Source organism: Vombatus ursinus, unplaced genomic scaffold (assembly GCF_900497805.2).
Source record: "Vombatus ursinus unplaced genomic scaffold, bare-nosed wombat genome assembly UNPS02014808.1, whole genome shotgun sequence".
In the NCBI taxonomy this organism is placed as follows: domain Eukaryota; kingdom Metazoa; phylum Chordata; class Mammalia; order Diprotodontia; family Vombatidae; genus Vombatus; species Vombatus ursinus.
In genome coordinates, this window is record NW_020954586.1 from 2,134,019 (window position 1) to 2,160,969 (window position 26,951).

The 26,951-nt window shown below is 48.7% G+C and overlaps 2 protein-coding genes and 1 non-coding gene across 7 annotated transcripts in view; all 3 read right to left on the minus strand.

Moving 5' to 3' along the window:
- Window positions 1–16,559, minus strand: part of SAG (S-antigen visual arrestin) — a 35,061-nt gene extending 18,502 nt beyond the window's left edge. Inside the window, exons 1-9 of the mRNA XM_027875339.1 lie at window positions 16,536–16,559; window positions 10,890–11,027; window positions 8,335–8,440; window positions 5,830–5,890; window positions 5,675–5,719; window positions 3,895–4,088; window positions 2,303–2,362; window positions 1,256–1,332; window positions 857–992 (exon numbers count right to left, since the gene is read on the minus strand). Coding sequence (XP_027731140.1) covers window positions 857–992; window positions 1,256–1,332; window positions 2,303–2,362; window positions 3,895–4,088; window positions 5,675–5,719; window positions 5,830–5,890; window positions 8,335–8,400 — 639 coding nt within the window. The 5' untranslated portion in view covers window positions 8,401–8,440; window positions 10,890–11,027; window positions 16,536–16,559. The remainder of the gene's footprint in view (window positions 1–856; window positions 993–1,255; window positions 1,333–2,302; window positions 2,363–3,894; window positions 4,089–5,674; window positions 5,720–5,829; window positions 5,891–8,334; window positions 8,441–10,889; window positions 11,028–16,535) is intronic.
- Window positions 16,560–17,265: 706 nt separating this feature from the next.
- Window positions 17,266–26,951, minus strand: part of ATG16L1 (autophagy related 16 like 1) — a 30,832-nt gene continuing 21,146 nt past the window's right edge. For all 5 annotated transcript variants that reach the window (XM_027875245.1, XM_027875244.1, XM_027875243.1 and 2 more), the window contains 8 exons: window positions 25,530–25,600; window positions 24,786–24,857; window positions 23,028–23,148; window positions 22,423–22,528; window positions 21,599–21,748; window positions 21,403–21,450; window positions 20,460–20,561; window positions 17,266–18,805 (listed from right to left, as the gene is read on the minus strand). In XM_027875245.1, the coding sequence (XP_027731046.1) occupies window positions 18,712–18,805; window positions 20,460–20,561; window positions 21,403–21,450; window positions 21,599–21,748; window positions 22,423–22,528; window positions 23,028–23,148; window positions 24,786–24,857; window positions 25,530–25,600 (764 nt within the window). In that variant the 3' untranslated portion in view covers window positions 17,266–18,711. The remainder of the gene's footprint in view (window positions 18,806–20,459; window positions 20,562–21,402; window positions 21,451–21,598; window positions 21,749–22,422; window positions 22,529–23,027; window positions 23,149–24,785; window positions 24,858–25,529; window positions 25,601–26,951) is intronic.
- On the minus strand, window positions 23,705–23,979 carry LOC114052693. The gene has a single exon (XR_003570305.1).

The following is a 26,951-nucleotide window of genomic DNA, read 5'->3' on the forward strand; positions in this document are numbered from 1 at the left end:
TGCTAACAACAAAAAGCATCCCAAATTGGGATGGGCTGCCTGGGGTGGGGTGGGGGGCGCCCTGCTCCCCTCCTCACTGCGTCTGCCCCTGGGCTTGGAGAAGCTGGGAGGACAGCATCCCTCTCCAGCAGGAAGACAGAATGGCCACTGGCCGCCCAAGGAATGAGCAGCCTCTGGGACTCCAACGGTGCAAGGCCGCCCACCCTTCACTGGAGGTCTTCAGAGGTTGGACTATCCGCGTGGGGAATGCTCCAAGGGGGGTTTTCAGGGCATGTGTTGGACTAAGTGCAGCCCCGGTCCCTTCCAAGTCTAGAAGGCTGGGGTTCTCTGACTCCTCCCAGACAGCCAGGGGCTCATTCCTAACTGGGATCCTCCTTGGAGAAAGGTCTCCTTTAAAGAAGGGAGCTGAGTCAGCAGCTGGGAGCGCGCTGTTTCTGCATTTTCAACTTTCTGTTGCTGAACTTGCCAAGTTCTCTAGTTTTTTTAAAGTGTTGTTTCTGGGTGAGCCCACCCCTGGTCTCCCGGAGGGTCTCTTCCTTGAGGCAAACTGCCTTCCTGAAGCCACAACTTCTTTTTGCTACGTGGGCATCCTCATGACATCGAGAGGAAATGAGGAAGGGCCACAGCAAATTGGGAGGCACGGGGTGGGCAGGCAGGGACAGGCAGTGATCTGCCAGGTTGGAAGGACAACCTCCTCCTCAGGGAGGAGATCCCTGCTCCCCCAGAGTTCTAGAGTGATTTCACAGTCTCAGAGCACCCAGGAGAGCATCTCAGATGTGCAGTGCCTGGAGGTATGTGCGTGGGGGAGGATGCCAAGAACAAAGACCCCTTTCCCCCACAGAGGTGCGCTCATTACCTCCTTGGTGAGAGAGATGGCCAGGTGCAGAGGCTTGTCGGACATGAAGAACTGCCAGGCTGTCTCCATTTGGGGCTGGGGTCCCATTTCAGGAGGGGCATGCTGGACTTTGCGGATCAGCAGGCGGACAGAGCTCCTACGTAAGCAGAGAAACTCAGGTTTCCTGGGATTACCTTCCCTGCCAACTCAGAGCTCCCAACTGGACCCTCATCCACCCTTCATCTTTGTTGGGGGCGATTCACCCCTTCCCCCACCTCAGTTTCCTCATCTGTAAAACGCTCCTATCTTTAGGCTAAGCCCCTTTTAGCTCTGAGTCAGGGACGCTGGAGGAGAAGCTGGATGGGGAAGGAGGAGGAGTGAAGGGATGTTGGAGGGAGGGGCTGGGAACCCCCATCTTACTTTTTGGGCACTCTTTCCTCCTCCGTGTCTGTGATGTCTGTGGCGTAGGCTTTCACCTCAAAGTCTACTCCGCAGCACTGAGAAGGATCAAAAGAGAAAGAGAGCGAGGGACCACTGTGAGTGCCTCATTTTTCGGCGTTTGAGGCTCAGAAAACCCAGGAAGCTTCTGCCTTATCTTGGAGAGGTTACCACATGGCCGGGTCCTGCTAAGAGCTAGGCCATGTTGTGGCAGCTAGGTGGCGTAGGGGATAGAGCACCGGCCCTGAAGGCAGGAGGACTTGAGTTCAAATCCAGCCTCAGACCAAACACTTGACACTACTAGCTGTGTGACCTTGGGCAAGTCACTTAACCCCGATTGCCTCACTAAAAAAAAAAAAAAAAAAAAGTTAGGCCATGTCATGTCACACCAGGATCTTCTGTGAGCGACTCACATTTAAAGGATAATCCAATAAATAACAAGTGATGAAAGGCTGTGCTGGAAGTTTCCATGCTACCTGGATGACCTTGGGCAAGTCACTAAACCAGGATGGAGCTCCTGGGGTCCCCTCCAGCTCTAGGCTGTGCCTCGGCCCTCCGGAGGGCCCACAATCTCAGACCCACCGCCCTGGGCTTGTTCCAGGCGGATTTAGCCCACAATCAAACTGGATTATGTGGCTGAACACGAACTCGGACTCAGCAAGACCCGAGTACAAATCCTGCCTCAGACACTTCCAGATGGACGACCTCTGAAATGCTCTTATTCTCAGTTTTCTCATCTGTAAAATGGGGATAATAAGAGGGTCCGCCTCTCAGATTTCTAAGACGATCAGAAGAGACAACATACATAGAATGTCATGAGCTTTAATAGCTTACAAACTCCACCCAGACTTTTGGGGTGCCCCGCACAAACGTGAGCTAACATTCTTACTATGGAGTTTGACCCTGGACATTTTCCTGGTAAAGCCCCTAAATCAGTGTCAGCTCCACGCCAGGCTGGGAGTGCCCACTTCCCGGGCAGGGGATTGGGGGCTCCGCGGCTCATTCCTCCTGGGGCCCGGCCCCACTCACCTTGCCCACGTCTTGAGGAGCCGGCTGAAGAGCCACTGAGCAGGGCAAGTAGTCAGGAAACTGAGGGAGAAGAGAGAAAGTCCTGAGGGCGGGATGTTTGGGAGGTGATGGATCGATCGATCCAACAGCAAGCCTTTATTAAGTGCCAACTGTGTGCCAGGCGCTCTGTTCTAAGGTGGCGATGCAGCGGCCACCCAGTGTTCCCAGAAATATTTGATTTGTTTTTTTAATTCATTATTTAATATTTAATTTCCCCCTCAATTACATGTAAAAACAATTCTAACTTTTTTTTTCAAATTTTGAATTCCAAATTCTCTTCCTCCTTCCCCTTCTCCCCTCATTGAGAAGGTATATACACGTGTAGTTACGCAAAACACATTTCCACGTAAGTCATTCTGTGAAAGAAAACACAGACCAAAAAATCCAAGAAAAATAAAGTAATGAAAAAGTATCTCTGATCTGCATTCAGACTCTTCCAGTTCTTTCTCTGGAGATAGACAGCACCCTTTATCCTAAGTCCTACAGAACTGTCTTAGATCATTGTATTGATGAGAACAGCTAAGTTATTCATTTCATCTTTAATTACTTTTTTCAATGAACAAAAATTGATTTTCCCCTCCCTCCTCTCTCCTTCCCTCTCCCTCATTGGAAAAAAATAGGAAAAATAAAACTCTTGCAATAAATATGAATGGTCTAGCCAACAAGTTCCTGCATCTGCACCCTGAGCCCATCACCCACTTCAGGGTGATGGGTGTGGGCCGCCTGCTTTACCCTCAGGCCTCCTGAATCATGGGGCAGCCGTGGAATTGATCAGAATTCTTACAGTTGGTTTTTACTTTGTTGTTATTTATTACATTGTTATTATTATTTCTATCAGAAATATTCTAATTCTTTATTATTTTACATGTCAGAAATATTACACATTTCTATTAGAAAGGATTGAATTTAAAAGACTGTAAAGATGTTATTTTGAGAGGCAGTATGATATAATGGGGGCTGCTAGACGGTACAGTGGATAAAGCACCAGGCCTGGAGTCGGAAAGATTCCTCTTCCTGAGTTCAAATTTGGCCTCAGACACTTATTAACTTATTAGTGTGACCCTGGGCAAATCACTTAACCCCATGTGCCTCAGTTTCCTCAACTATAAAATGAGCTGGAGAAGAAAATGGCAAACCGCTCCTGTATCTTTGGCAAGAAAACCCCAAATGGGGTCACGGAGAGTCAGATACAACTGAGAATAACTGCACAACAACAGCATGATATAGTGGTCTGAGAGCTGGCTTCAGAGTGGGGAAGACGAGCCTGGGGTGGCGGGTTTGAGCCCTGGTTGTGTGTGCAATTCTGTGTCAAGGTAAGCATAAGATGCAGTGAACCCTCGGGAACGTGGGCACTGGAAAGACTGAGCCGCAGGGCAGGGTGTTTCTTCACTGAAAGCTCCCTACTGTGATGGTTCCAATCCCCTCCCCCCTCAAAAGATATGCTTAGTTCCTGTTTCCCCTTTCCCGCCTCTTCCACGGGCCCGGCAGCTTTGGGCATCTGGGAATGGGACGCACAGGGAGGAGTGGGCCAGAGTCAGGGTGGGCACACTCACTGTGAGAAGAAAAGGGTAAGCGTTGATCCCCAGCTTCTTCAGCAGGCTGTCCTGCAGTTTGGTTGGTGCATTCCCTGTGTTGATGGGAGGGTACGCTTGCACCCTGGAGAAATACAGGTCTCTGCGGAAGGTCAGGCCGATGACATCGATGTCTTCCTGGCCGTAGCGGAACGCACACGTCAGAGACACAAAGACTGGGCAGAAGAAGATGGCAAGGTTAGCACCTTGTGAGCCCTCTGCTCACGCCCGTGACTCGGGGGGTGGGCTAGAGGGGAGACGTGTGTTCCACAAAGTCCAGGGTCCCCTGGGATTGAGAAGCAGACCCGCACTGTTGGCTTCAGTCAATGGATGCCCACCCCAACAACTGGTTTTCAAGGATGATGATGACTAGATTTACCTAAGCATCATATACCCCATGTCCTTCAGCCCAGGCTGATTCTTAAAAAGTTACAGATCCTATGTAAGAGCAGGAGCACATGACTTCAGAATGTCATACACATTTGGTTGGTTTCTATGTACCCCAGGACCTGCAATCTTTTAGCTCAGGTACATTCCCAAGGGAGCAGAGGAATTCTTCTGGGCTGTCATTAGTCTGGGAATAACAGATGTCATTGGCATTCCCCAACTGGAATTATGGGACTGAACAATTCAGGTCATCAGTCAGTCAATGAACATTTATTAAGCATTTGCTGTGTCAGGCACTGAGATAAACGCTCCAGAGAGCTCAAGACAGTCCCTGCCCTCAGGGAGCTTACATTCAAATGGGGGAGATCACAAGCAAACAGATGTGTGCTACAAGCTCCAAACCACATACCTAGGAAGTAAACAGGAGTGGGAAAGCGCTGGAATTTAGAGCGGTTGGGGAAGGCTTCCTGCAGAAGGGGAGACTTTAGGCGGGACTGAAAGGAAGCCAGGATGAGGAGGGAGAGCGCTCCAGGCGTGGGGGAGCTGGATGATTCAGCCTTGGTTCTGAGACTGCCGCTGTGATTTCTACCTGTGTGACCTCAGTCTCTGGGCTCAGTCTCCTCATCTCTACAAGGAGGATGTTGGACTGGACAGGCCCTGGGCCCCCTTCCAGCTCTGGCTCCTGCACTGTCATGGTCTCTCCTGAGCGTCTGAGAAGAGGACCCCGTCCTAGGATGGAGCTGGGTGTGATGAAAAGAAGGCTCTCCCCGCATCGGCCATCGGCCATTGGCCATTGTGGCTCCAGGGAGGCTTTTTAGCCCTGAGAGCATCGAGTGCAAGCCCAGAAGGGTCCTGAGGCCGTCAGTGCGAGCCATCGTCCATCCAGCTGCCAAACCGAGCACGGCCAAGGCTGGTCTGATCATGCCCCAGAGCCTTGTGGGGCTCCTGATGGCCTGCCCGTTTAGCTCTGGAAGCCCTCCCGGCCCCAGCATTCCTCTCCCGCATCGCTCTCCTCTGTACCCTCCCCACGACACACCAGCCTGCTTGCTGTCCCGTCTACACTTCTGCCTTTCACTCAGCCTGTGGCCCCCTGCGGGCCATCCCCACGCCTGGAAGGGGCTCCTTCCTCACTCTCCCTGGAGAATCTCTGGCTCAGACACCACTTCTTCCACGTGCCTTTCCTGGGCCCTCCCCCAATGACCTTGAAAGGCTTTTGTCTCTGCTCTGCATTTACTCTTATGTGGAAGGGACCTGAAGCTCTTTGAAGGAAGGGACCGTTTTGTTCCTGTCTCTGGATCTCCAGCACCTGCACCTCCCGGTGCTTCATAAACGCTTGTCTTTCAGACAGATTTCAGAATGTAAAAGCCTGCCTCACCTTTCTTCCCTTTCACGAGCTCAGGATCGACCAGGACGACGCCATCTGGACCAAAAGGAGAGAATCCCAGTGAGGAGGATGGAGACACTCAGACCAGCCAGCATCGCGGCACAAGGAGGGCCACCGGCCCAGGGTGCTTGTCCCCCTTGACTTACCCACGGGCTCCACCTGATCCACGTGGTCGATGTAGTCCCTCTTCCCCAGGTAGATGGTCACCTGTGGGAAGAACAGGAGGGGCCTGAGTGACCTTCACTAACCAGGTGACCACGGGAGAAGCGGCAGAAAGACTCCTCCCTGGGCTCTGCACTGACACCTGCGCGGCCTCGGACAGGTTGCTTCGCCACTCTGGGCCTGCTTCCCCAGAAGTGAGAGGACAGGGTGGGGCCGGGGGGTCTCTAGGGTCCATTCTGCGGCCTATGACATCAGCCTCCAGAGAAGCTCCCCCCTGCCCTGGGTCCCATGATGGGTCCCATGATGGGTCCCACCTGGAGGCATCCTGGATAAGCGGCTGACCCTGGGCTATGTTTACCCACAGTCTCCTTTCTGATGCCAGGACCACAGAACTGGAGCTGCAGGGGACCCTCGGGGCCATTTTAATAGGGAAAATCTGAGGTGGGGGAGGGGAAGGGGCTCATCCAGGGGAGCACAGGGGGAGTGACAGGGCCAGGAGTCAAACTCAGGTTCTCCAACTCCCCTCCACCTCCCAAAGCTTCATGTCTCTCTTCCTTCTCCTCCCTGGAAGCCTCCTCCCTCTTTCAAAGTGGAGAAGGCCCCGATATCCTCAGTACTCATCCCTTAAGCCACCTCTCATTAATTGAAGAATGATTTATTTCTCCTAAAAGATCTCAGTGGCTTGAGCCCGGGGACCTCTATTGTTGGGAGTCAGTTTGCTGGAGTGGACGGAGCCCTGGGCCTGGAGTCAGGAGATGAGGCGTGATTGGCTGTGTGACCTTGGGTCACCTTCACCTGTCCGGGCCTCAGAGGAGCTGAGCCCAGACGACTCCGAAGGCCACTGCCAGCTCGGACATTCCGTCGCTCTACCATTCACAGGCCCTCCCTCCACAAGCAAGGCGGGCTCTCAAAGACCCCAGGAACCCCAGGGTCATAGACTGGGAGCTGGAAGGCACTTTAGAGGCCTCTGAGTCCGTGCCTTCATATGACAAATGAGGAAACTGAGCCACAGAAGTTAAGTGACCTGCCCAGGATCATACAGCTATGTAAGGTAGGGTTTGAACCCGGGTCTTCAGTGGAAGAGACCCTCTCATTAACACTTTTCTCATTAACACTTCTTTTGTTACCTTTTATTTTTGCTTCTTTTCCCTCCCTGTCAAACCATCCCTCCCTAACAAAGAATCGAAAAGAATGTCACCTTTTTTTTTAGGGATAGTTCATTTTGTCTCTATCCCCAGCACCTAGCCCCATGCCTGGGACACTGTAGGCACTAATAAGTGCCTGCTCATTGACTGATTGGATGTATACCCAAGGAGACTGTCGATCCTTGGGCCAGGGGACAGCTTCATTGATGTCCACAGTAGGTGCCTACTGAGTGCAGAGCTGTATGATCCTGGGCAAGTCACTGAGCTCAGTGGCTCTGTTTCCTCATCTATCAAATGAAGGCGTCACTCAGGGGCCTCTAAAGTCCCGTCCAGCTCCAAATCTCCTCCTCCTCCTCCTCCTCTCCCCTTAGCCTTCCCTCTGCTCTGAGACTCTTGTTTCCAAGACATTCAATTCAACAAGCATTTATTAAGCACCCACTGTGTGCCATGCCCTGTGCTAGGCACCAGGGAGCACAGACATGAAGCAGTCTTTGACCTCACTGGGGGTGGCCAGGAACCACGCATACACAGAGAAGTCAAGAGAAAATGATTCTGGGCTGGACCTGGGGCTCCGTGGGACTGGTGAACTCCCCCTATGCAGAGGGCACCCACTTCACCACTAACAGAGCTGCAGAGATTTCCTGGGGCACAGAGAGCCAGGGCGTGTCAGAGGCGGGGCTTGAACTCAGGTCTTCCTGACCACAAGGCCACCCACCTCTCAAACACAAAATACACATGAGGTCATTTGGGGGAATAGATAGCAGAGGGATGGGGGAGCCCTGAGGCCCTAGTGGAGTCAGGAAAGGCCCTGGATGGGGGTGGCTCCAGGGCCTAGGGAGCTGGGGACCTGAGAGGAGGCAATGAGGACCGAGGAGTGCATTCCAGGCAGGTGGCACAGCCTGGGCAAAGGCAGGGGGCAAGCAACAGAGCGTGAGGGACAGCCTGCTTCCCATCTCCTCAGCAGGTGCTGCTTTCGGGCAGGGACCCCCCGGGCCCCAGGTCCTAGCCTCCTGTTTTCTTCTGCTCCCTCCCATCCTGGGAGGCTCCCCTCCGGCCTCTACCTCCTCCTCCCCCTCCCGGAGCCGCCGTGGCTCCAGTCTTGGGGCGTCTGGGCCGTGAGTCTTCTTGGTTTGTGACGCTTATTTATTTCCACCACTCATCTTGAAGCTCCCAGACAGCGCGGCTACCGACTCCTAGTCATCTTTGCCTCCTCCCCCTCCCAACCCAGGTCGCTGGAGCCTCGGGCCTCGCACACAGTAGGTGCTCGGCAGATGTCTGAGGCGATAATAAAGCAGCCTGGTCATTTATGCAGGGGCCCACCCAGTCGGTCCCTGAGCCACTCACCGACTTGTCCCGGGAGACCTTCTTGAAGATGACGTGGTTTGGGGCATTCTTCATGCCGGTTGCCATCTTAGAAGGGAGTCTGGGAGGCCTTCAGGTGCCAAAGATCCTTGGAAGGTGAGCAATGACTCTAAGTAAAGGTGCAGGGACAGGCCAGCCGAGGCGCCAAAGGCGAGCCAGAATCGTCAGATGGAATCAGGAAGACCTAGCTAGCTTCCAGGCTCATCCCTGCCCGATACTGGCTGTGGGACTGTGGACAAGCCACCCAACCTCTCAGTGCCCCAGCAACTCTCTGACATGCTAATGCTCACAGGCTCATTGGGTCAGAACTGGGTGGACATCAAATCTAACGCCTTCCTTTTACAGATGAGGAAAATGAGGCACACACAGAGAGGCACATTAAGGTCAGAGAAATAGTCAGGATCCAAGGCTGATTCAGTGAAGTAGCTGATCCACTCTGGTGGAGGCAATATCCACACTGGGAATTCCCAACACTAATGAAATTCAAGATAAAAACAACCAACAAAAAACTCCTCCCAAAAAACCCCCAAACTACCCTCAGCTTCTTTCTCTTTCTTCCTTCCTTTCTTCTTTCCTTCTCTTCTTTCTTTCTCTCTCAACAACTATGCATTTAATGAACAAAAATCTATTTTCTTTCTCTCTCAAATCCCCTCCCATTGGACAACAACAAAAAGAAAAAACCCTCATAACAAATATACACAGTAGTCAAGCAAAAGACATTCCCATGTTTATCCTAAGCTTCCAACGTAGCCAGGTAATAAAGTCTTTTATACAGTTTGATTTTTAGGCAGAATGTCCTTAAAAAGGAAAAAACAATCCCTTCTTTACTGGTGTGGCATAGTGGGTAACATTCTGAAGAGGGTGTTGGGAAGGTCTGAGTTCAAATACCACCTGTGACCCCAGCCGCGTGGCCATGAGCAAGTCCCACAACCTTGCTGAGACTGTTGGGATCTCGCTTGTTAGACCAGGAAATCACAAATCAGTATTGACCTATTTGCCTTTTCTTATAAAGCCTCAGCAAAACGGGCCTAATCGAGGTTCTAACAAGTGGCAGATTCAAATGAGGAAGACGTCCTTTTTGGATGGCCCCCTGCCTATGGCACGTTCATAACGACCCAGACTAGTATGGGAGAAGGCACTAGCCCAAGGTGCTCAAATGCAGTACGAATTTAAAATCCTGTTATACTCAGCCTTCTTGTGGATAATAAGTATGTTCTAGTGAACCAGAACCCATCTACCCCATGCAAGAAAGTCTTTCATTCAGAGCAGCTCCCAGCCCCCTTTCCTTCCCACTTTCAACGCTGCCTGTTCCCAACTCATTAGACCAGTGAGTTGTCTCCCAAACTTTTTTGGTGCTCCATACCATTAGTAAACCATGTTGGAGCACGCACCACCAATATGTGGATACTGACTTATTTAAATTAAATTATATTATTAAACCTATTGCACTAATAATTATTTAACATTATAAAACTCACATACAAGATAGAAATTGAAAAGGAATGAAATAGGGATGAAATCCTATTTGATTCCAGAGACAATAAAAAGGTTTAACAAGTAGGGAAAGTAGGGTCAGACCCATGACCATTTTCCCATGCTGAGTGGTGGCTCATATGCCTCTTGGGGTTAGGCTGTGGTCTCTTGGGTGGGCACAGCCCTGACTTTGGAGACCTCTGCACCAGCCCACAAAAGGGAACACAAACCTTTGCTTGGAGTAGCCAGGCTGGGTAACCTCACCTGAAGATCCCCCAGAAAAGCCAACCAGGAGGAAATAAAACCAAGGGGGGGGGTGGGATTTATTCAACAACTTTGACTTCCATTGGCCCCACTCAGATTTCTTGCTAGACCAGTAACATCTATTTAAAGACTGATTTACTGTATCTTGGTTTTTACCTGGAGTTCTGCTGGGCCAGTAATGGCGCTATGGAGACTCGAGGACTCCGGTTCCGTCTCTTTCCAAGTAAGCTAGTGCCGTTCAGGTAGGACAATGTACATGGGGGCCCTTTCCCTGAAATGGATGAGAGTGAACCCCCCCAAAGGATGAAGAGGGGAATTTGTAGCAGATTTGGATGGGCTGTTGCTGTTTAAGAGATAATCCCATGCACAGAACAGAGCACAGGACCTGGATTAGCCCCTGAATCAGCAAACTGGACGCATCAGCAGTTCTGGGCATTAACCAAGGAAGCTGGTCTTCTTCCTCAGCTCCGTCTCCTCAGGCTCGGCTCCAAGGCCAGCGCAGGAGGGTGAGCAGGCAGGTGGGGGTGGGGCTGGAATGTGTGGAAATGAAAACTGTTTTTCTCCGTTAAACCCCTTTGGTTTCTAGAAATAGATTGGATTCGCTTTCCTCAGGAAGCACCAGTAAGACAAAAGGCTTGAAAATCTTAGGCTTAATTTAGCTGAACTAACACTTAATGGCCGCTTGAGGTCACAAATTTTAATAAAAAGGTCAGGAGCCCTGCTGGCTCCACGGGCATCTTAGCAGCAATAATTAGCTTGTTGCCCTCCTAGCCATTGTCGAATTCACTTAAGAGCCTTACCCAGGTATCTGCCAGAGATGGACGATCTTGGGCACCGAGGCCGGGCTTCCAGGGATTCCTGTGGTCGGTCTGAGTAGGTAGTGTTCGTTATCACAGAGTGCAACCTTAAACGGGGAAGAGGCAAGGGTTCACACTGACCTGAAGAAAAATCAATTTTAAAAATTCCATATTGAGAGTAGAATTAAAAAAAAGGCTACATGAAACCACAAGTCTCTAAGAAGAGCTTACTTCTTCTTCTTCTTCTTCTTTTTTCTACAAAGTATAGGATTCAACATGTTCAAAGCTATCCATCAACTGGGTCTGTTTCCTTCTGTTCTCTTCAGTGCATTTAAAAAATGCAATGATTCCCTTCCTTTCTCTTTCCCTCTCCCTTTCCCTCCCTTTCTTTTTTCTTTCTTTCTTTTTTTTTTTTTGTAGGCAATAGGGTTAAGTGACTTGCCCAGGGTCACACAGCTAGTAAATGTCAAGTGTCTGAGGCCAGATTTGAACTCAGGTCCTCCTGACTCCACTGATCCACTGCACCATCTAGCTATCCCATTTTCTTTCTTTGTTGCAACACTATCACTCACTTTCCCCTTCCCCCCAAACATGACCTCTAACTTATGGAAAAAAGAGAAAAAAACCAATAAGCGTGGCTAAGAAAAACAAATCCACGGATTGGCCATATCAGAAAGTGATCTCATGCTGCACCTTGAGTCCATTACCTTTGGTGAGGAGGCGGCATCAGTGCTTCATGAGGGCAGGTAGATGGCACCATAGTGCATAGAGTGCCAGGCCCGGATACGGAAGACTTCCCAAGTTCAAATCTGGCCTCAGACACTTAATAGCTGTTTGACCCCGGGCAAGTCATTTCACCCTGTTTGCCTCAGTTTCTCATCTATAACATGAGCTAGAGAAGGAAATGGCAAACTACTCCAGTAGCTTTGCCAAGAAAATCCCAAATGGGGTCATGAAGAGTCAGACATGACTGAAAAGTGACTAACCAGCAAAAATCATGCTTCATCATGGGTGCTGTGAAATGGTCAGTCCTCATGCTGATCTGAGTTCTTAGATCTTTTCAAATTGTTTTGCTTTGCGATGCTGTGGTTACTGTATTAACTGTTCTCTTGGTCCTGTTCATTTCATTTGGTATCAGTTTCACTTCAGTCTTCTCTGGTTCTTGTCATTTCTTATGACCCCATAATCTCTTATATTTACATACTATAATTTTTTCAGCTACTCCCTTCATTTCTAGTGCTTTGTCCTATCGCTAAGAGTTGCTATAAATATTTTTGTGCACATGGATCCTTTGTAATGTCACTGACCTCTTTGGGTACACACCTAGCTGTGGTCAGTGGGTATGGACGGTGCAGTGTTTTTGGATATGGTCCCAAACTACAGCCTAGGGTGGCTGGACCAAGTTAGATCTCCAACAGTTGAGTCTTTCTGCCTTCTCACGGCCGCTCCAATAATTGTCATTTCCCATGACCATCATTCTCGTCAATCTGATGAGTAAGATGTGGAACTTCAACTTGTTTTAATTTGCATTTAATTATTAGCAGTTTAGAGCATACTTTAATAAGGCTGTTGATAACTTGGATTTCTTCCTTTGAGAACTACCTGATCATACATCTTGATTATTTATCAATCAGGGAATGGCTATAATTCTTACATATTTGAATCAGTTATATATCTTGGATAGCAGACTTTTATCTGAAAAATTTGTTGTAAAGACCCTCCTCCCCTCCCCCACCCCCTTAACTATTTCTCTTCTAATTTTAACTGCATTTTGCTTCTGAAAACTTTTCAATTTTATATAATCATAATTGTCCATTTTATCTTCTACAATCCTCTCTTTGTCTTACTTGGTCATAAACTCTTCCTACATTCATATTTATTCATTGCACCTCTGTTTGTGAAATGACTTTTTTTTAACCTGGTTATATATCCATCTGCAACTTATTGTATATGGTGTGAGATGTTTGCCTACACCTGATTTCTACCGGACTGCTTTCCAGTGTTCTCAGGAGTTTCTGTTGAATCATAAGTCCATATCCCTATTGTTGGGATCTTTGGGTTTCTTGAAAACTATGCTCCTATGTTTATTTTTTTTTCCTGTATGTTGCACACCTAATCTGTTGTGCTGATGGGCTTCTCTCTTTTTTAACCAGCACCAAAATAGTTTTTATTGATTACTACTTTATAGGGTAGTTTGAGGTCAGGCACTGTTAGACCCCCTTCCTTCCCATGTTTTTTCATTATTTCTCTTGAGAATCTTGACCTTTTGCTCCTCCAGATTAATTTCATAACTTTTTTGATTCTAGCCCTCTAAAGCAATCCATTGGTCATTTGATTGGTGCAGCACTAAATAAGTAAATTAATATTGGTAGCAATGCCATTTGTATTATACTGGTATGGCCTAGCTATGGGTGATTACTATCTCTCCACTTATTTCTGTAAAGAGTTTTGTAGTTGTATTTATACAGTTCCTGTGTATTTTGGTTAAGGTGGACTCTTAAATAGAATATACATTTCTGTAGTTACTTGAATGGAATTTCTTCATGTAGTCCTCTTGGGTTTTATGGCAATAAATAGAAAGGCGGATGCTTTGTCTGGTTTTATTTTGTATCTTGCTGCACTGAAGTTATTTCAATTAACTGAAAAATAAAAACTTTAAGAGGGAGAGCAATGGTCAGTATTATTCTTAGATTCCTGAATCAAATGATCATGTCTAAGTTCCCATTCCAATTAAGTTGGGAGAAAGAGATAAAGCCCTTGGATGGCTGCTGATGGTGTAGGGGCGGTGGCTCCACCACCTGCTGGCTTTTCATGTCTTCTGGGAGAGGGATGGCATTTGGTGAGGAAACAGGCAGAAGCATCCATGCGTTGCTTACCTATGCATTTGCTTACCACAAATAAGATTCCATCTCTTGCCTCCATGCCTGGAATGCATTTTCTTCCAGATGTCTATTTTCCTTCAAAGATTCGCTCAAATACCATCTCCCACAAGCAGCTTTGCCTGCTCCCCTTCCTTTTCCCACTTCTAGACTGCTCCTCTGACAAACTGTCTTTCTTTTATATTTACTTTCCTTTGTTAACCCTTCCCCTCTCCCGCTCCCCTTAGCATGCTCCCTGCCTTCTTGAAGGTAGGGACCACTACATTTTTACTATCTTTAGCACCAGCACAGCCTGGCACACAGGAGGCACTTAATGCTTGTTGAATGATAATGAATAACGGATTATAGGGCATTTCAAAGGTGATCACATCATTAAACCTCAAACGTGAAATGACACAGTTTGACACTTTTGGTCTATGGGAGCACATGGCAAAGCCTTATCCATTGAATTCAGGCAAATAAGAAGTCATGAAGACACACTAGATGTGTGACGCTGAGCTGGCAGCATTTACTCCATCTAGGCTTCATCTCTGACGATCCAACAGCAATCCTAGGTGAAGATGATTATCGCAAACACTGGGGGAGCCTTTTCCTCCAAAAGTTAAGCTTACTAGGGCAGAGGTGATTGAAAAATAATTTTAAAAATCTTTCCCTTATCTCTCAAATCTCTGCAAGAAAGTAAAACAATTCCCAGCTCAGGAGTCTTAGAGCTTTGCTTAAGTATGACACATAAACAGCACTGTGAATCTGGGCAAATCCCTTCACCTTGAGTGCCCGGACAACCGTTTAAGATGAAAGTCGCATGGTTATCTGGAAGGGAGTTTCCATGTCAAGATGCTTCTCGAAAAGTTGAAATCATAGGTCTGGACTACCCCATTCCCCACAACACTTCTAAAAAAGTGGGCTATGGTTTTTGCCCACATTTGAGCAAAAAAACCTTGCTTCTGTGAAGAGTCAGAGCTTTTCAGCTCTATTTCTTCAGTCCTGACATACTGAAGGGCTCTGATGTTTTAATAATTACGATTTCCTTATAGACTCTCCAGTCGGAAGGGACCAAACATCTGGTCCGACTCAGGCACAACATTCTGACCAAGAATCCCTGCACAACATTCTCAACAAATAGTGGTCCGGCCCATTTGAAGACCTCTGGTGAAGGGGTCCAGGCCACTTTGGGACAGATCAGTCAGCAAGTTTTTTCTTTGTTATCAAGTCCCAGCTGGTCTCGTTGCAGCTTGCTCCTGCTTCTCTCTTACCTCTGGGCCCCAGGTCTGCCCTCTGGGGCCAAGGAGAAGCAGCTTCATTCCTCTTCTAAGAGACAAGTACACAGACAGCCATCAAAGTAGGTGTAGGGGTGGGAGAAGGGGAGGGAGGAGATAAAAGTCTCTGCAACCTAAACATCTGTTCCAATCAATTCTCCTTCTTACATGGCACAGTCTTTGGCATCTTTGAGCCTTCCGGTTGCTCCACCCTGATGCCACTCCATTTCATTAATCTCCTTCCTACAACATGGTGTCCCAAGCTAAACTGAATACTGCATTACTGAAAAGTTCAGAACACGTGCAAGGCAAGTGAGGCTTTGCCTTGTCTCCCCACACTGTGATCTAAGATTTCTAGTGTATTTCTTCTTTTTCTTGGGGCCACCCTAAGTGCACTGAACTTTTGGAATGGATCGTCTGAGAACCAGTCTAGCTCAGTTGCTTATCATTAGGGTGGCCATAGGGTAATGTATTTTTGAGCCACAGTAACTTGGGACCATCTACTAAGTGACAGAGATGTGACCCACATTGCCTGAGACCAACAGTTACCAATTCAAAACCAAGTCTTCTGTAGGCAGTCTCTAAATACAAAGGGCTAGAAGCTTAGTGGAGCCCACTGCATGTCTCAATTCACTGATTTCTAGGATATAACACAGCCTCCTGTTTCCCATTCAGAGGGCACAGTGCCTGGGATTAAAGCCCCTTCCCAAGCTGGCTCTAGCCTCCCTCTCCAGGCCTATTACACATGACAGGATTCCTCTTTTTCTGCTCTATCTCCCTTCCAGCCATACCTTAGGCCTCGACAACTGGCTGCTTTTCTTACACATCATCCTACCTCTTGCCTACAGACCTTTGCCCAGGCTCTCAATGCTTCTACCTCTTGAATTCCCAATTCCCTTCAAGGCTCAGTTGAAGCAGCTTCCCATCCAAGGCCTTTCCTGATGCCCCAGCTACCGCCAGTGCTGACCCCCCATCACTCTGTGCTGAGTGTATCCATTTTGCATTCACATACATGTATACACATTTTTCCTGATATAAAGCAAGCTCTCTGAAGGCAAGGATGTGGGCTCATCACAAAACCAGCTACCTTCACTCATACAATATTTACATAAAAGGTGTTTAAAGCAAGCTACACTAAAGGACCCTGACTGACCTAGAATCTTAATTAGTTTGAAGGCTGAACACAATGCAGTCATACTCCTTTGGTCCCAGCCCAACATCATGTCTATCATTCACAAGTCTGCTAACTAACCAGGAGCGTGCTGCAAGTGTTACAGAAAACCCTCCATCACCGCAGCTTGCTCCCTCGGGCAGTTTCTGCAGGTGGTCCTTTCATAATCTATCCCCGTTGGGTGGATTACGACATGGAACAATCTTCTTTTTTTAGCTCTTAATGCCTTGGGAGCTGCATTAGATCGCTCTCCCAAGGTCAGAGGATAACCTCAAGATAACCTCAAATCACCAGGACTCCTATTTTTGGCCCAGGTTTAGAAAATGTGTGCTTACCTACGTACCAGATGAACAGTAGCTGGTTAGCCTCCTTCTTTGTGACTATTGGCTGCCTCTAACCAACCTCATCCTGGGCGGTCTTACTGATTTAAGGGGAAATGGACTTATTTCTGCACACAGAAGTGTCAATGAGCAATGCTTCTATGGCCAGATGCTCCTTTACTGGGGAATCCATTTGTTTTATCAAGTGGCTGTTACTTGGAAAGACAACTGGGACATCGGTCCCAATATTAATCAGCACCTCTTTCTTTAGGAGTAGTAAGTGCTCTATGTGAAAGGGGCAGTGCATCTAGAAAGACCAAACACCTCAATTTCAAGTGGATTTTATGGCAACGTTCTTGTGAAGCAGCAAGAACAGACATTCAAAGTTGCGATCTGGAGTCAATGCCTTTGGAATCAGGATCAACCACGTGGTGCTACTGGCCAAGAATCTATACTAAGGGGGCAGCTAGGTGGTGCAGTGGATAGAGCACCAGCCCTAGACTCAGGAGGATCCGAGTTCAAATCTGGCCTCAGATACATAAGACTTACTGGCTGTGCGAGACCCTGGGCAAGTCACTTAACCCCACTGCCTAGCCCAAAAAAAAGAATCTATACTAAGTGATAAGAATAAGGGAAAAGATCTCTTAACTCAAGTATTTTCTTCTAATCAAAAGCACAAGACCAGGACGGCAGAAAATAACTTCCTTGCCTTTAAAGATGAAGGGGAAAAACCACCACCATAATACAGAAGTGTGAAATTTTTAAAGCAGAATTTATTTACAATCAAGTTCTCCTGGGCAGTATAATAAAATAAATAAAAGCTGTGTCCAGGTCTGTCTAGTTCATTTGACTCCTTTCCAGAGAGGTCGCCTGAATCAAGAACTGGGATCAGAGTAGTGTGAGGGTAGGCAAGGAACAAGAATGTGGAGAGTATTCCCTTGGCTGAGGATTGGAGACTTGGAGGCGGAAGGAACCTTAGAGGTCACCTTGCAGACGAGGCAACTGAAACCCCAGGCCTTTAACCCAGCACTAAGAGACGCTTCCCAAACTACAGACGGAAGTGGTTCAGGAAGGAAGCAAAATAAAGTGCAAATTAGACGGTGACAACAAAAGGCGGCTTAGAAGCCCATCTGACATAATTGAAATTTTACACGCAGGGATAAATGTTGAGTCAGTGTCATCCCCCCAAATCCGCTCTGCCTCATCATGGGCTCTCAGATGGGAGGAGGCAGAAGTGCTTTGGCTTCCTCATGCTTCTTCCGTCAAGCACCAAAGAGGTATCGCACGTGTGCTTGGTGAAGGGGACAGGTCACTGGAAGGGGTCAAGTCCCAGAGTGATACATTCAAGGTTTCAACCTCTTGCAAGCTACCAACAACTTAACAGAAGCATAGCTGGAGAGGATGGTGGGACAGAGAGTGGCCTGGGGAATAACAGGCATGCCACACTGCTCATGACGACAGCACGCCCCCCTCCTCCCTCCGTGGTATCTCCGTCCCAAGCTTTACATCAAACTGATACATAGAAGGAGACTGTTTCCTACTCTGATTCTCCCATGTGCAGCAGCTTAAGCAGAATGGTGAATTTCTGTAGGGGTGGCTAGAGAAGATCAGAAGAAGAGACATGTAAACAAAGACACACTAGAGACCACCAGACTCACTTATGCCCGCTCCACCATGCTCCAGACCCATTAGGACCCACCCTTTCCATATTTCAGGTCAACTTGTTGGACCCAAAAAACACTGGGACTTGGGTTAGACCAGAACCGTGAATAATTCCTAACTTTTTAAGGATGAGGGAAAGTGCTAAAGGAGAATGAACATGGCTATTTGGGATAATTGGCATTGCTGTCCGTGAGGGGACCCAGCTGGTGCTGTGTGCTCCATCCCCTGAGGCACAGAAAGTCAAAGCCAGTAGTGTTCTTCATCCAAACCAAGGGCAGGAAGCAGATCCCTTGTGAAACACCTGCAGTGTCGATTATTTTCTCAGTATTTATCTTCGAGGCCTCTGAAATTCTGTCCAAGGAACAATAGCCGCTGTATTTGTCACAAGAGCTCTTCTCTGGGAAGTCACAGTGGCACCCTTGGCAATAAACCCCATGGAACGCCAGCTTTAGGCCGAGCCTTCCTCGATCCTTCCGTCCTGGAACAGCTCTCCTACAAAGATGGCACCTGAGATTTTGTTTTTCCTATGCCATCCAGTCAGTATTCAGACCACAGAATAGCTTTGTTTCCTTTGTCCACACTGACCACGTGAGTGCCAGAAGGTGACCATGCCACTGCATTAATTGAAGAACTGAAAAATCAAAAAACAGGCACCAGGAGACAATATTGAAGGACAGTAGGTTTTTGCACAAACAAAACCAATTAGCTAAATTAAGAGAAACTATAATTGGGGGCAGGGGGACCCAAAACTTTGCAGTATTTCTGAAAAACGTCTGACATCCCAGATGTACAGGGAATGGATATACATGGGTAAGAATAGAGCCATTCCACAATAGGCAGGTAAGTTCGAACAATCCTAAGGTTCTATTTCACCCCGAGTGTAAACAGATAGGCACACGAACGCACCGATGGTAGAGTTGTGAATTTACTCACCACTGAAATTCTACTAAAAAAAGTCACTCTACCCTGTGACCCCAAAATACCACCACTAGGTCAGAAGCAGAAGGAAAGACCCCATAAATACAAGAACTGAAGTTGGCTGCCCATCACCTGAGGGAAGAATGGCCCAAGAAACCTTTCTATGGTGCATGAAGGTGATAGCGCATGCTTGTGCAGGAAGAAAGCCTTTGCCTCAGAAGACTACAAAGAGATTCTATCACACCTCTCAAATGCGTGTCAAAGTCACCTGAAAGAGATGGGACACAAGGTGCAGGAGCGATGGCCTAAGCAATCCTGGGAGTGTCTTGAAAGCATTTCAATTTTGGAATGAGTAAAAGATATGTCAAAAAAAAATGAGCCCGTGGATTCCGAGTGGCACCTCCATATTGCCCTTAACCATGGAAAAGGCCTAGGTTGGCTCCCCCAGCCAAAGACAGATCTGCCAAACTGGACCCAGTCTGCTGTGTTACTAGCAAAGAATCTGGGCTTCAGGGGTCTGCGGGGAAGAGAGCTGCCTGCTCCTGGGCTGAGGCCACTGTCATGGGGAGCTAAGAATCGGAGTTTGCATGTTGAAGCATTTTTACAGTATTTAAAGACGTAAAAGACCCTTAGCGGAGAGCCTGTGCTCCCTGGGTTAAAGTGGCTCTACGTCTGCCCAAAGACTGAGTGACTAGTGATCTGGAGGATGAATCTCAAGTGTTAAAAGCTTGAAAGGAAAGATCTTTAGGGGGAAAAAAGAATCCCCAATGATAACAGTTCAGGTTAGTGGCAAGGTATTTTAACTGTAATTAGAAGTTGCTGTGGATTTGTCAGCCTCCTCTAACTGGGATGACTCACAGGGTAACAGGCTCCACAGTGAACAGAACTCTGGCCTTGGGTTCAGTCCCATCTCTGCTGTTCTTTAGCCGTGTGACCAAGGACAGGTCACTTCCCCTTCCTGAGCTCTAGCTGCTGCCTCCAAGGTCCCTTCCAAGCTTGATTCAGAGTTGAATCGCTGAATCCAACAGGCCGAGGTTAAGTGCCTTGCTCAGAGTTGCAGATAAGAAGCATCTGAGTCAGGATTTGAACCTGAGTCCTCAAATCCGAGTGTGCCTGCTCTTTCTACTATATGCTATTGCCTCAGTTTCTGAATAGAGAATGAACCCATTTGTGAGCGCACTGAGCAATCTGGCCTAGCTCGAGCTTCTTGGCCAGCCCTATTGAGGACCCCTTGGGGCAGGGACTGGACGGAGGTAGAGGGCAGGTAGCTGGAAGCCCCAGGACTGGCTCAGGAGGACCTGTCCTGCCACCTCAGCCCCCTCCAGGGGCTTTTCAGCAAGGGCAGGGAAGCGCCCAGATCGTCTCACCTGTGTTGCTTCGAAAGGACCCTGTCCACCTTGCCCGTGAGCACGCTCCAGATGTAGAGAGACCCCTCCGCTGAGCCAGCTGCTATGTAGCTGCCGTCAGGGCTGGCGCAGGAAGCAAGGAAAAGGCGCAAGTGTTGGGATGCAAACAAGTTCCCCTTTCCTCGGTCCCTCCCACACCTACACCGCCACGTGCTCTCTGGTATCTAACCAATGGCCTGAGCCTCATGTGTATCTGGAGTGGAGCACGCTCGTGTGTATGACCTTGCAAAGCTGTCAAACCTAATACTGCCCGGTCCCAGGGTCCCTCCATGACGGCAATCCAGCCACCTCCTGGGTGCTGGGCCCGGGCTCGTCAGCAAAATACAAGGACCAAAATGGCCAAACCCATCGAGGCATTATAGCAGGTGCATCCTACTTCTGTAGGTTTCAGGGGAGGGGAGGGAGCAGTAAAGAGGGAAAGGAAATGAGGAGAATTGGGACAATGAAGGAATTCTGGGCAAAATCTCTCTGACCACACGTAGTTAAGGAGTCCCTCTGTTTGCTACCCTCCTTGACTCTTTTTTGGGGGGGGGGGGCAATTGAGGCCAAGTGACTTGCCCAGGGTCACACAGCTAGTAAGTGTCAAGCATTTGGTCTGAGGCCAGATTTGAACTCGGGTCCTCCTGACTTCAGGGCTGGTGCTCTATCCAATGCGCCACCTAGCTGCCCCTACCCTCCTTGACTCTTAAGACTCTCTCGACAGGGGTGGTCTGCCAAACTCTCAACAACCACAGGCACTATGCCGCCTGTGGCCTCAAATCGTCACTAGTGAAGTACTACGGAGCAGATGGACATTGCCATGGACACGCCCACAAATGTGACTGTATTCTTACCACGAAAGAAAAGACAGACACCCCAAACTCTGCCCTCTCAGTGGGTGACGTGTGTGGACGTCATCGCTTACCTGAAGACAACTCGGGTCCAATCGGACCCACACTTGAATCCCGGAGCACTGCAATCAAACACAGCGGCGTAAATATGAAGCAGGATCAAAACCCTCCTTCCCTAAAGCCCCGCTCCCCTCAAACCCTGATGTGGCAAAATCTCCAAGTCACCAGGGCAGCCTGACAATGGTCAAAAATCACCAGCCCGTGGGTCACCTGAAGGTCTGTTTGACAGCATTAACTCGCAGGTCAATAATTTTTAGGAGGTCATCTCGGGAGCAGCTTAAGAGGTCTGTTCTCTCTGGGTTCAAGTCGAGGGCTGTGATCTTCCCCAAGAGTTCCAATTCCCGGACTATACTTTCAGATCTAAGAAAGAGGCAAAGGGTATGAGAAACACTCTTTATCTTTACCATAAATAACTACCAGCCAGGTCAGAAGGAACAGATCCATTTTCAAGTGGTGTTATCAAGACAAACGGCAAACGAGCAAGTCCCACGTTAGCTTAAGAAGGCACAAGGACGAGGTCTGGCCAGCTGCCCTCCCTGGCTGCTCCAATGGAATCTCCCCCTTTGCTAACCGCTTTCCTGGCTCTCTCCCCTTCCCCTTCGCACCAGTGGTAGAGCCAAGAGCACTGCCTGCTCCCGTTGGTGCCTCTTGAAGTTAGAAAGGCCAATAAGACTCTTCCAGGCTCCTGGGGTTTTCAAAGTGAGGAACTTTCTAGCTCAAGCACCTCCCTGTCAAGTTCAAACTCCCACAGGCCAGAAAAGCCAACCATCACATACAGAGGGTAGATGCTACCACAGTTCTGTGTTTGGTGGATGCCCCCAGGGCTCCCCACTATGTCAGTTACTGGCTCTCTGAAGCTCTCCTGAGGGCAGTGGGCCACACAGAAAGGGACCATGCTCTTGGACTAGAAAGAGGTAAAGGAAGGATTGGGGAGAAGGGGGGCTGGAGAATCTCAAATAATGGTTTTCTATGACACACAGCACTGATTCTCCCTAAATCTCCTCCCCTTGGCTTTTAGGCCAGAGTTATGTTACCTTATGTCCCAGAAACGGATCTTCTTGTCAAAATGTCCACTCATTACACACTGTTCCGTGCAGACGATATCATTGCAACTGGATCCGGCAAATACCGTTTTTATACCTGCAATGGAGAATGCACCTAACTCACCAAACAGCCCCGCCCACCTTCACTAGAGTCTCTGGATTAAAGTGTTTTTAGGCATCAGCTCCAGGGTCATGGTGAGAGTGCTGCTGGTGTCATGAACCCGAGCCATCACGGTTGAATCGTCTCTACTGCAAGTGAGTGGGGAAGTGGTAAGAGCGGTGGAACTAAGTGGGTTCTGAAAGCCTGCACCCATAGCCCGGGCCTGCTGCTGACCAGTCATCTGACCACGGACAAGTCAACGAGCAATGGGAATGCTACAACTTACAGCATGAGCATTTACTGTGAAGCTTAAAGCCCCAAAGCATTTGTCATCTTAATATTCCGACATTTTCATTTTAGAGTACAAAGGCGAACCTGAATGCAGAGTACTGAGTGTTACACTGCTCTAAAGGCAAATTTTTATCACAGAAAACAGACGCTTTCACCAAAATTCCTCCTTGTTGGACAGACATTGGACAATAACGAGCTTCCTTACAGACTTTGCTGCGCAGATCCCAGAGTTTGAGGGTCCGGTCATGACTTCCTGAAACAATCCGTGCGTTGTCCAGCAGGAACTTGGCAGACAGGACTTTCCCACTGTGCCCTGTGAGCGTGTGCTGAGGGAGAGAGGACGGGGTAAAGCAAAGGTTACCCCTAGAGGACTCTGCTGCCCCGAAATGCAGCCAATGAGCATCGCTCGGGACTTGATGGTTGTAGGGGGCAGGATGAGGGGGACATCACATCTTAGGAGCAGCTCTCTGGGGCACTGCAGCCGGAAGTACACTCGCCACCCCATCTCCCCAGGTAAAAAAAACCAAAAACAAAGCAGCCAGAGATGTTTAAAGAATCAAATGTAATATGGTTTCAAAGAAATGGCTGCATTATTTTGACAGAGCCACAGAAAGTCAATGCCCCATTGAGCATCAGCATGCAGAAGCAGGCCTCCCCAGAGCGACCAAATGCAGTCTGCACTGGTGGGGTGCAGCCCTAGGTGTGGAGCTCACACGTGAAGAGGCCACGGAAGGAACCAAGAGAGCAAAGCATCTGACATGAGGACACAGCCCAAGGGCCCCTCCGAAAACAGTCACTGTAGCATCCCATGAATATTTTTAAGTGCGCTAAAGAAATGAACTCCATAGGGGAGGTTTCCAATTCTTCCAATTCTCCCAGAGAGGCCTCAGTTTGCAAATTTCAGATCAGACCCACAGGAGATGTGCTCCCACCAGCCCTTATTCCTTGCTGACGCCCACTGTTGGACGCCAACCACAGTAGTGCATTCACTGAAATTCTAGCAAACACACACACGCACACGGGGCGTCCGGTGATGTCAGCAGGTCTCCACTCAGTCATGGCACCACTAGAGCCTGACAGCAAAGAGGCAGCTGGGAACTGGGAGGGTGGGCGGGTCATCTCGGGGTAATCAGACCTTTTACTATTCATCACTGACCCCTCTTTTACATAGAGCAAGGCTCAAATGACTCAAAACAGGATGCTCTTTCTATGACACAGGCCCAAGTCCCAAGAAGATTTCTCACTTTCTCATCAGTGCATTGAGGCTTGACAGCTGACTGTATTCTATGCCTACACAGGACACATGCCACCCTTCACCTCCAAGTCTTTGCATAGGCCCCCTCACCTCCGCCTTTTGATTTCCCACAAAACTCAGCTCCTGTCCCTTCTGCAAAGGGCCTTTCTTGGTCCCCCCAGTCGCTAATGCTTTCCCCTCTCAGATTATCATTTATCTGCCGTATATGTATCACGAATGTACTTGGGTTTTTTGCATGCTGTCTTCCCAATCAGAACGGACACTTCTGGATGGCAGGGGCTGTTTTCCACATTCTGTGTATCCCAGGGTTTCACACAGTGCCTGGCACACAGTGAGAGTGTAATAAATGCTTACTGACTGAGTGTCTAAAATCAGCTTCAGATAGCATTGATTTCTGAGGTCCATCCATGTAACAGTTACAATGGACACCACTGACCTGGTTTCTGGATGAACTTTTTGAATTTTCCACGTGTCTTATTCTGAACACTTACGTCAGAACTTCTAGGTAATGGAGTCAAATACCATGGAGGTTGACCCCGGACAAAGTTAGAAAGTGCAAATGTGAACCTAGCTATTAAACAAGAATGATCAGTTCTGTAAAATAAAAGGCAACCTAGTCATGGAATTTTCTGGAAAGAAAACACATTTGGAATCGGCTGGCTGTTTCCCAGTGCCCACCATTGCAGCCGAGCTTTGGTGGGGCCTTACCCGTAACCGGTTATCATCCACAGTCCAAATCCTGCTGGCGAAATCATTTGAAGCCGCCAAGAGATAAGATCCCTGTGGGAATGAAGATGACAGGGATGAAGCCCAAAAAGCTGTGGACCCCGGTAAACATCCAGTCCCAAGGCCAGAGCTAAATGGGGACCAACTTTCGGTCCCCCCTCAGCCCCTGGTCCACTCCTCCGGCCTCCCCACTCCCCGAGCTCAGCATACACACCGAGCAAGCACTTCTTTCCCACTGCTGCCAACCAAACATCTGGAGACACCAAAAAAGACCCAAACAACCCCAGAAAAAGGCCTCAGAGGAGAGGAAACGACGCGAGTCCAAACATCGTGAGCACACCAATGAGTGCCAACCTGCGGGACACTATAAACAGGGTGAAGAGGAGGGGGAAGTGAGGGTGAGGCTGCTCGGGGCCCCAGGCCGCCCCCCGCCTCTTCGCTGTCTCGCTCGTTGGGGGGCTGCGGGTTACTTCTCAAACACAGCGCCTCAGCGACCCTCAACGACTGACTGCTCTATTGCCTTCTGTTTGGTTTCCAGGGCCAGGGTTGCCAGAACTGACCCAGTAATTCTACAAACATTTTATCTGTGATTCCTTCTCTGACCTGGCTTCTGAGTCAGAATGGCAGGAGATGCGAGAGAAACAGTAAAGCGCACCCAATCAAGCACAAATGGTTCTCCACTCTACATTTCACCGCCCGGGCCATGAGCGTTAAATCAATACTTACAGCACTGTCAAACTCAATGCTGGTGATTCCTGCATTACTGCCAGAAAGGGAGCCCTTTGCCTCACATTTATCTGCATGAAAAAAAGAAAAGGATTGCCACGTGATCATTCGGAGGGGAAGGACCTTAGAGGTCATGAGAGCCCCCACCCCTCATTTTATAGAAGGGGAAACTGAGGCCCAGAGAGACTCAGCGTAACAAGGGGCAGAGTCAAGATCTCTACCCAGGGCCTCAGACTCCAAGACCAGCACTCCTTCCACTGAACCACAATGTGAGAGAACGACATGAGCCTTGAAGTCAAAGACATCACCAGGGAATCCTATGCCAGTGCCCAAGTCAACTCTTTAAGGGGGTCATTTGCAGAAAGAGGACAAGTCCCCTCTAGGAAGACAGGGCTTCCTCACTGGGAGGTCACAATGCCAGGGAAATCACAAATTCTTTTTATTAAGCACCTCTTCTGGGCAAAAAGCATGGAATTAAGAGCCAGAGCATCTGGGTGAGAATGCCTATTTGCTATTTGTTAGCTATGTGACCTTGGACAAGTCATAATCTCTCTGGACCATTTCCTATCTCAAAAATTAATTGGACGGGGCAGCGAGGTGGCACAGTGGATAGAGCTCTGGTCTTGGAGTCAGGAGGACCCAAGTTCAAATCCAGCCTCAGACACTTGATACTTACTAGCTGTGTGACCCTGGGCAAGTCACTTGACCCTGATTGTGTCACCAAAAAAAAAAAAAAGTGAATTGCACTAGATAATCTCAAGTTCCTTCCAGCTCTAAACAGCATGACAGACTTTTGGGGCTGCCTCTGACTTTCTCCTCATCAGTGGTCTTCAAGCAAAAGCTGGATGAGCACTTAGGAAGTGCATGCTGTTGAGAGGACTGCTGTCAGGTAATGTTTGGACTTGAAGATCTTGGAGGCGCATCTGGACAAAGACTCTGGGAAAACAGGGTTCAAGGTCTTGTACATTTAGGACCTGTGATCTGTCAGGTGAGCGCTCCCCTCGCTAACATCTATGGTGCTACCCTTCTATGACTTAGGAGCTGGTCTGGGAGAACGGCTGTGGTTCAAAGTCTCCGCGCGTGGACTCCAGACAGAGGCAGTTCTGACGGTCCATGGAGCCAGGCCGTGGCAGGTTCCTGACGTCTGCTGCTCTTAGCATCGAGGAACCTGTTTTGCTTTTGGCTGAGCTACAGTGACGGCCTTTGTCAGAATCACAGATGGGCCTGCTGGTTCCCAAACAAAGGGAGTGCAGCTAAGGCACTCACTCTCTGGCCTTAGGGAGTCAATTGGCCTCTTCTGGGATGGGGTCTCTGATCAAACTTGGCCTTCTGGGCTGCCAAATTAAGGACCAATTTTTCCAAGTGGAACAGGGGAATCAAAAGGACCACTCACCTCTCCCCAGCTTTACAGTGGCCTTGAAG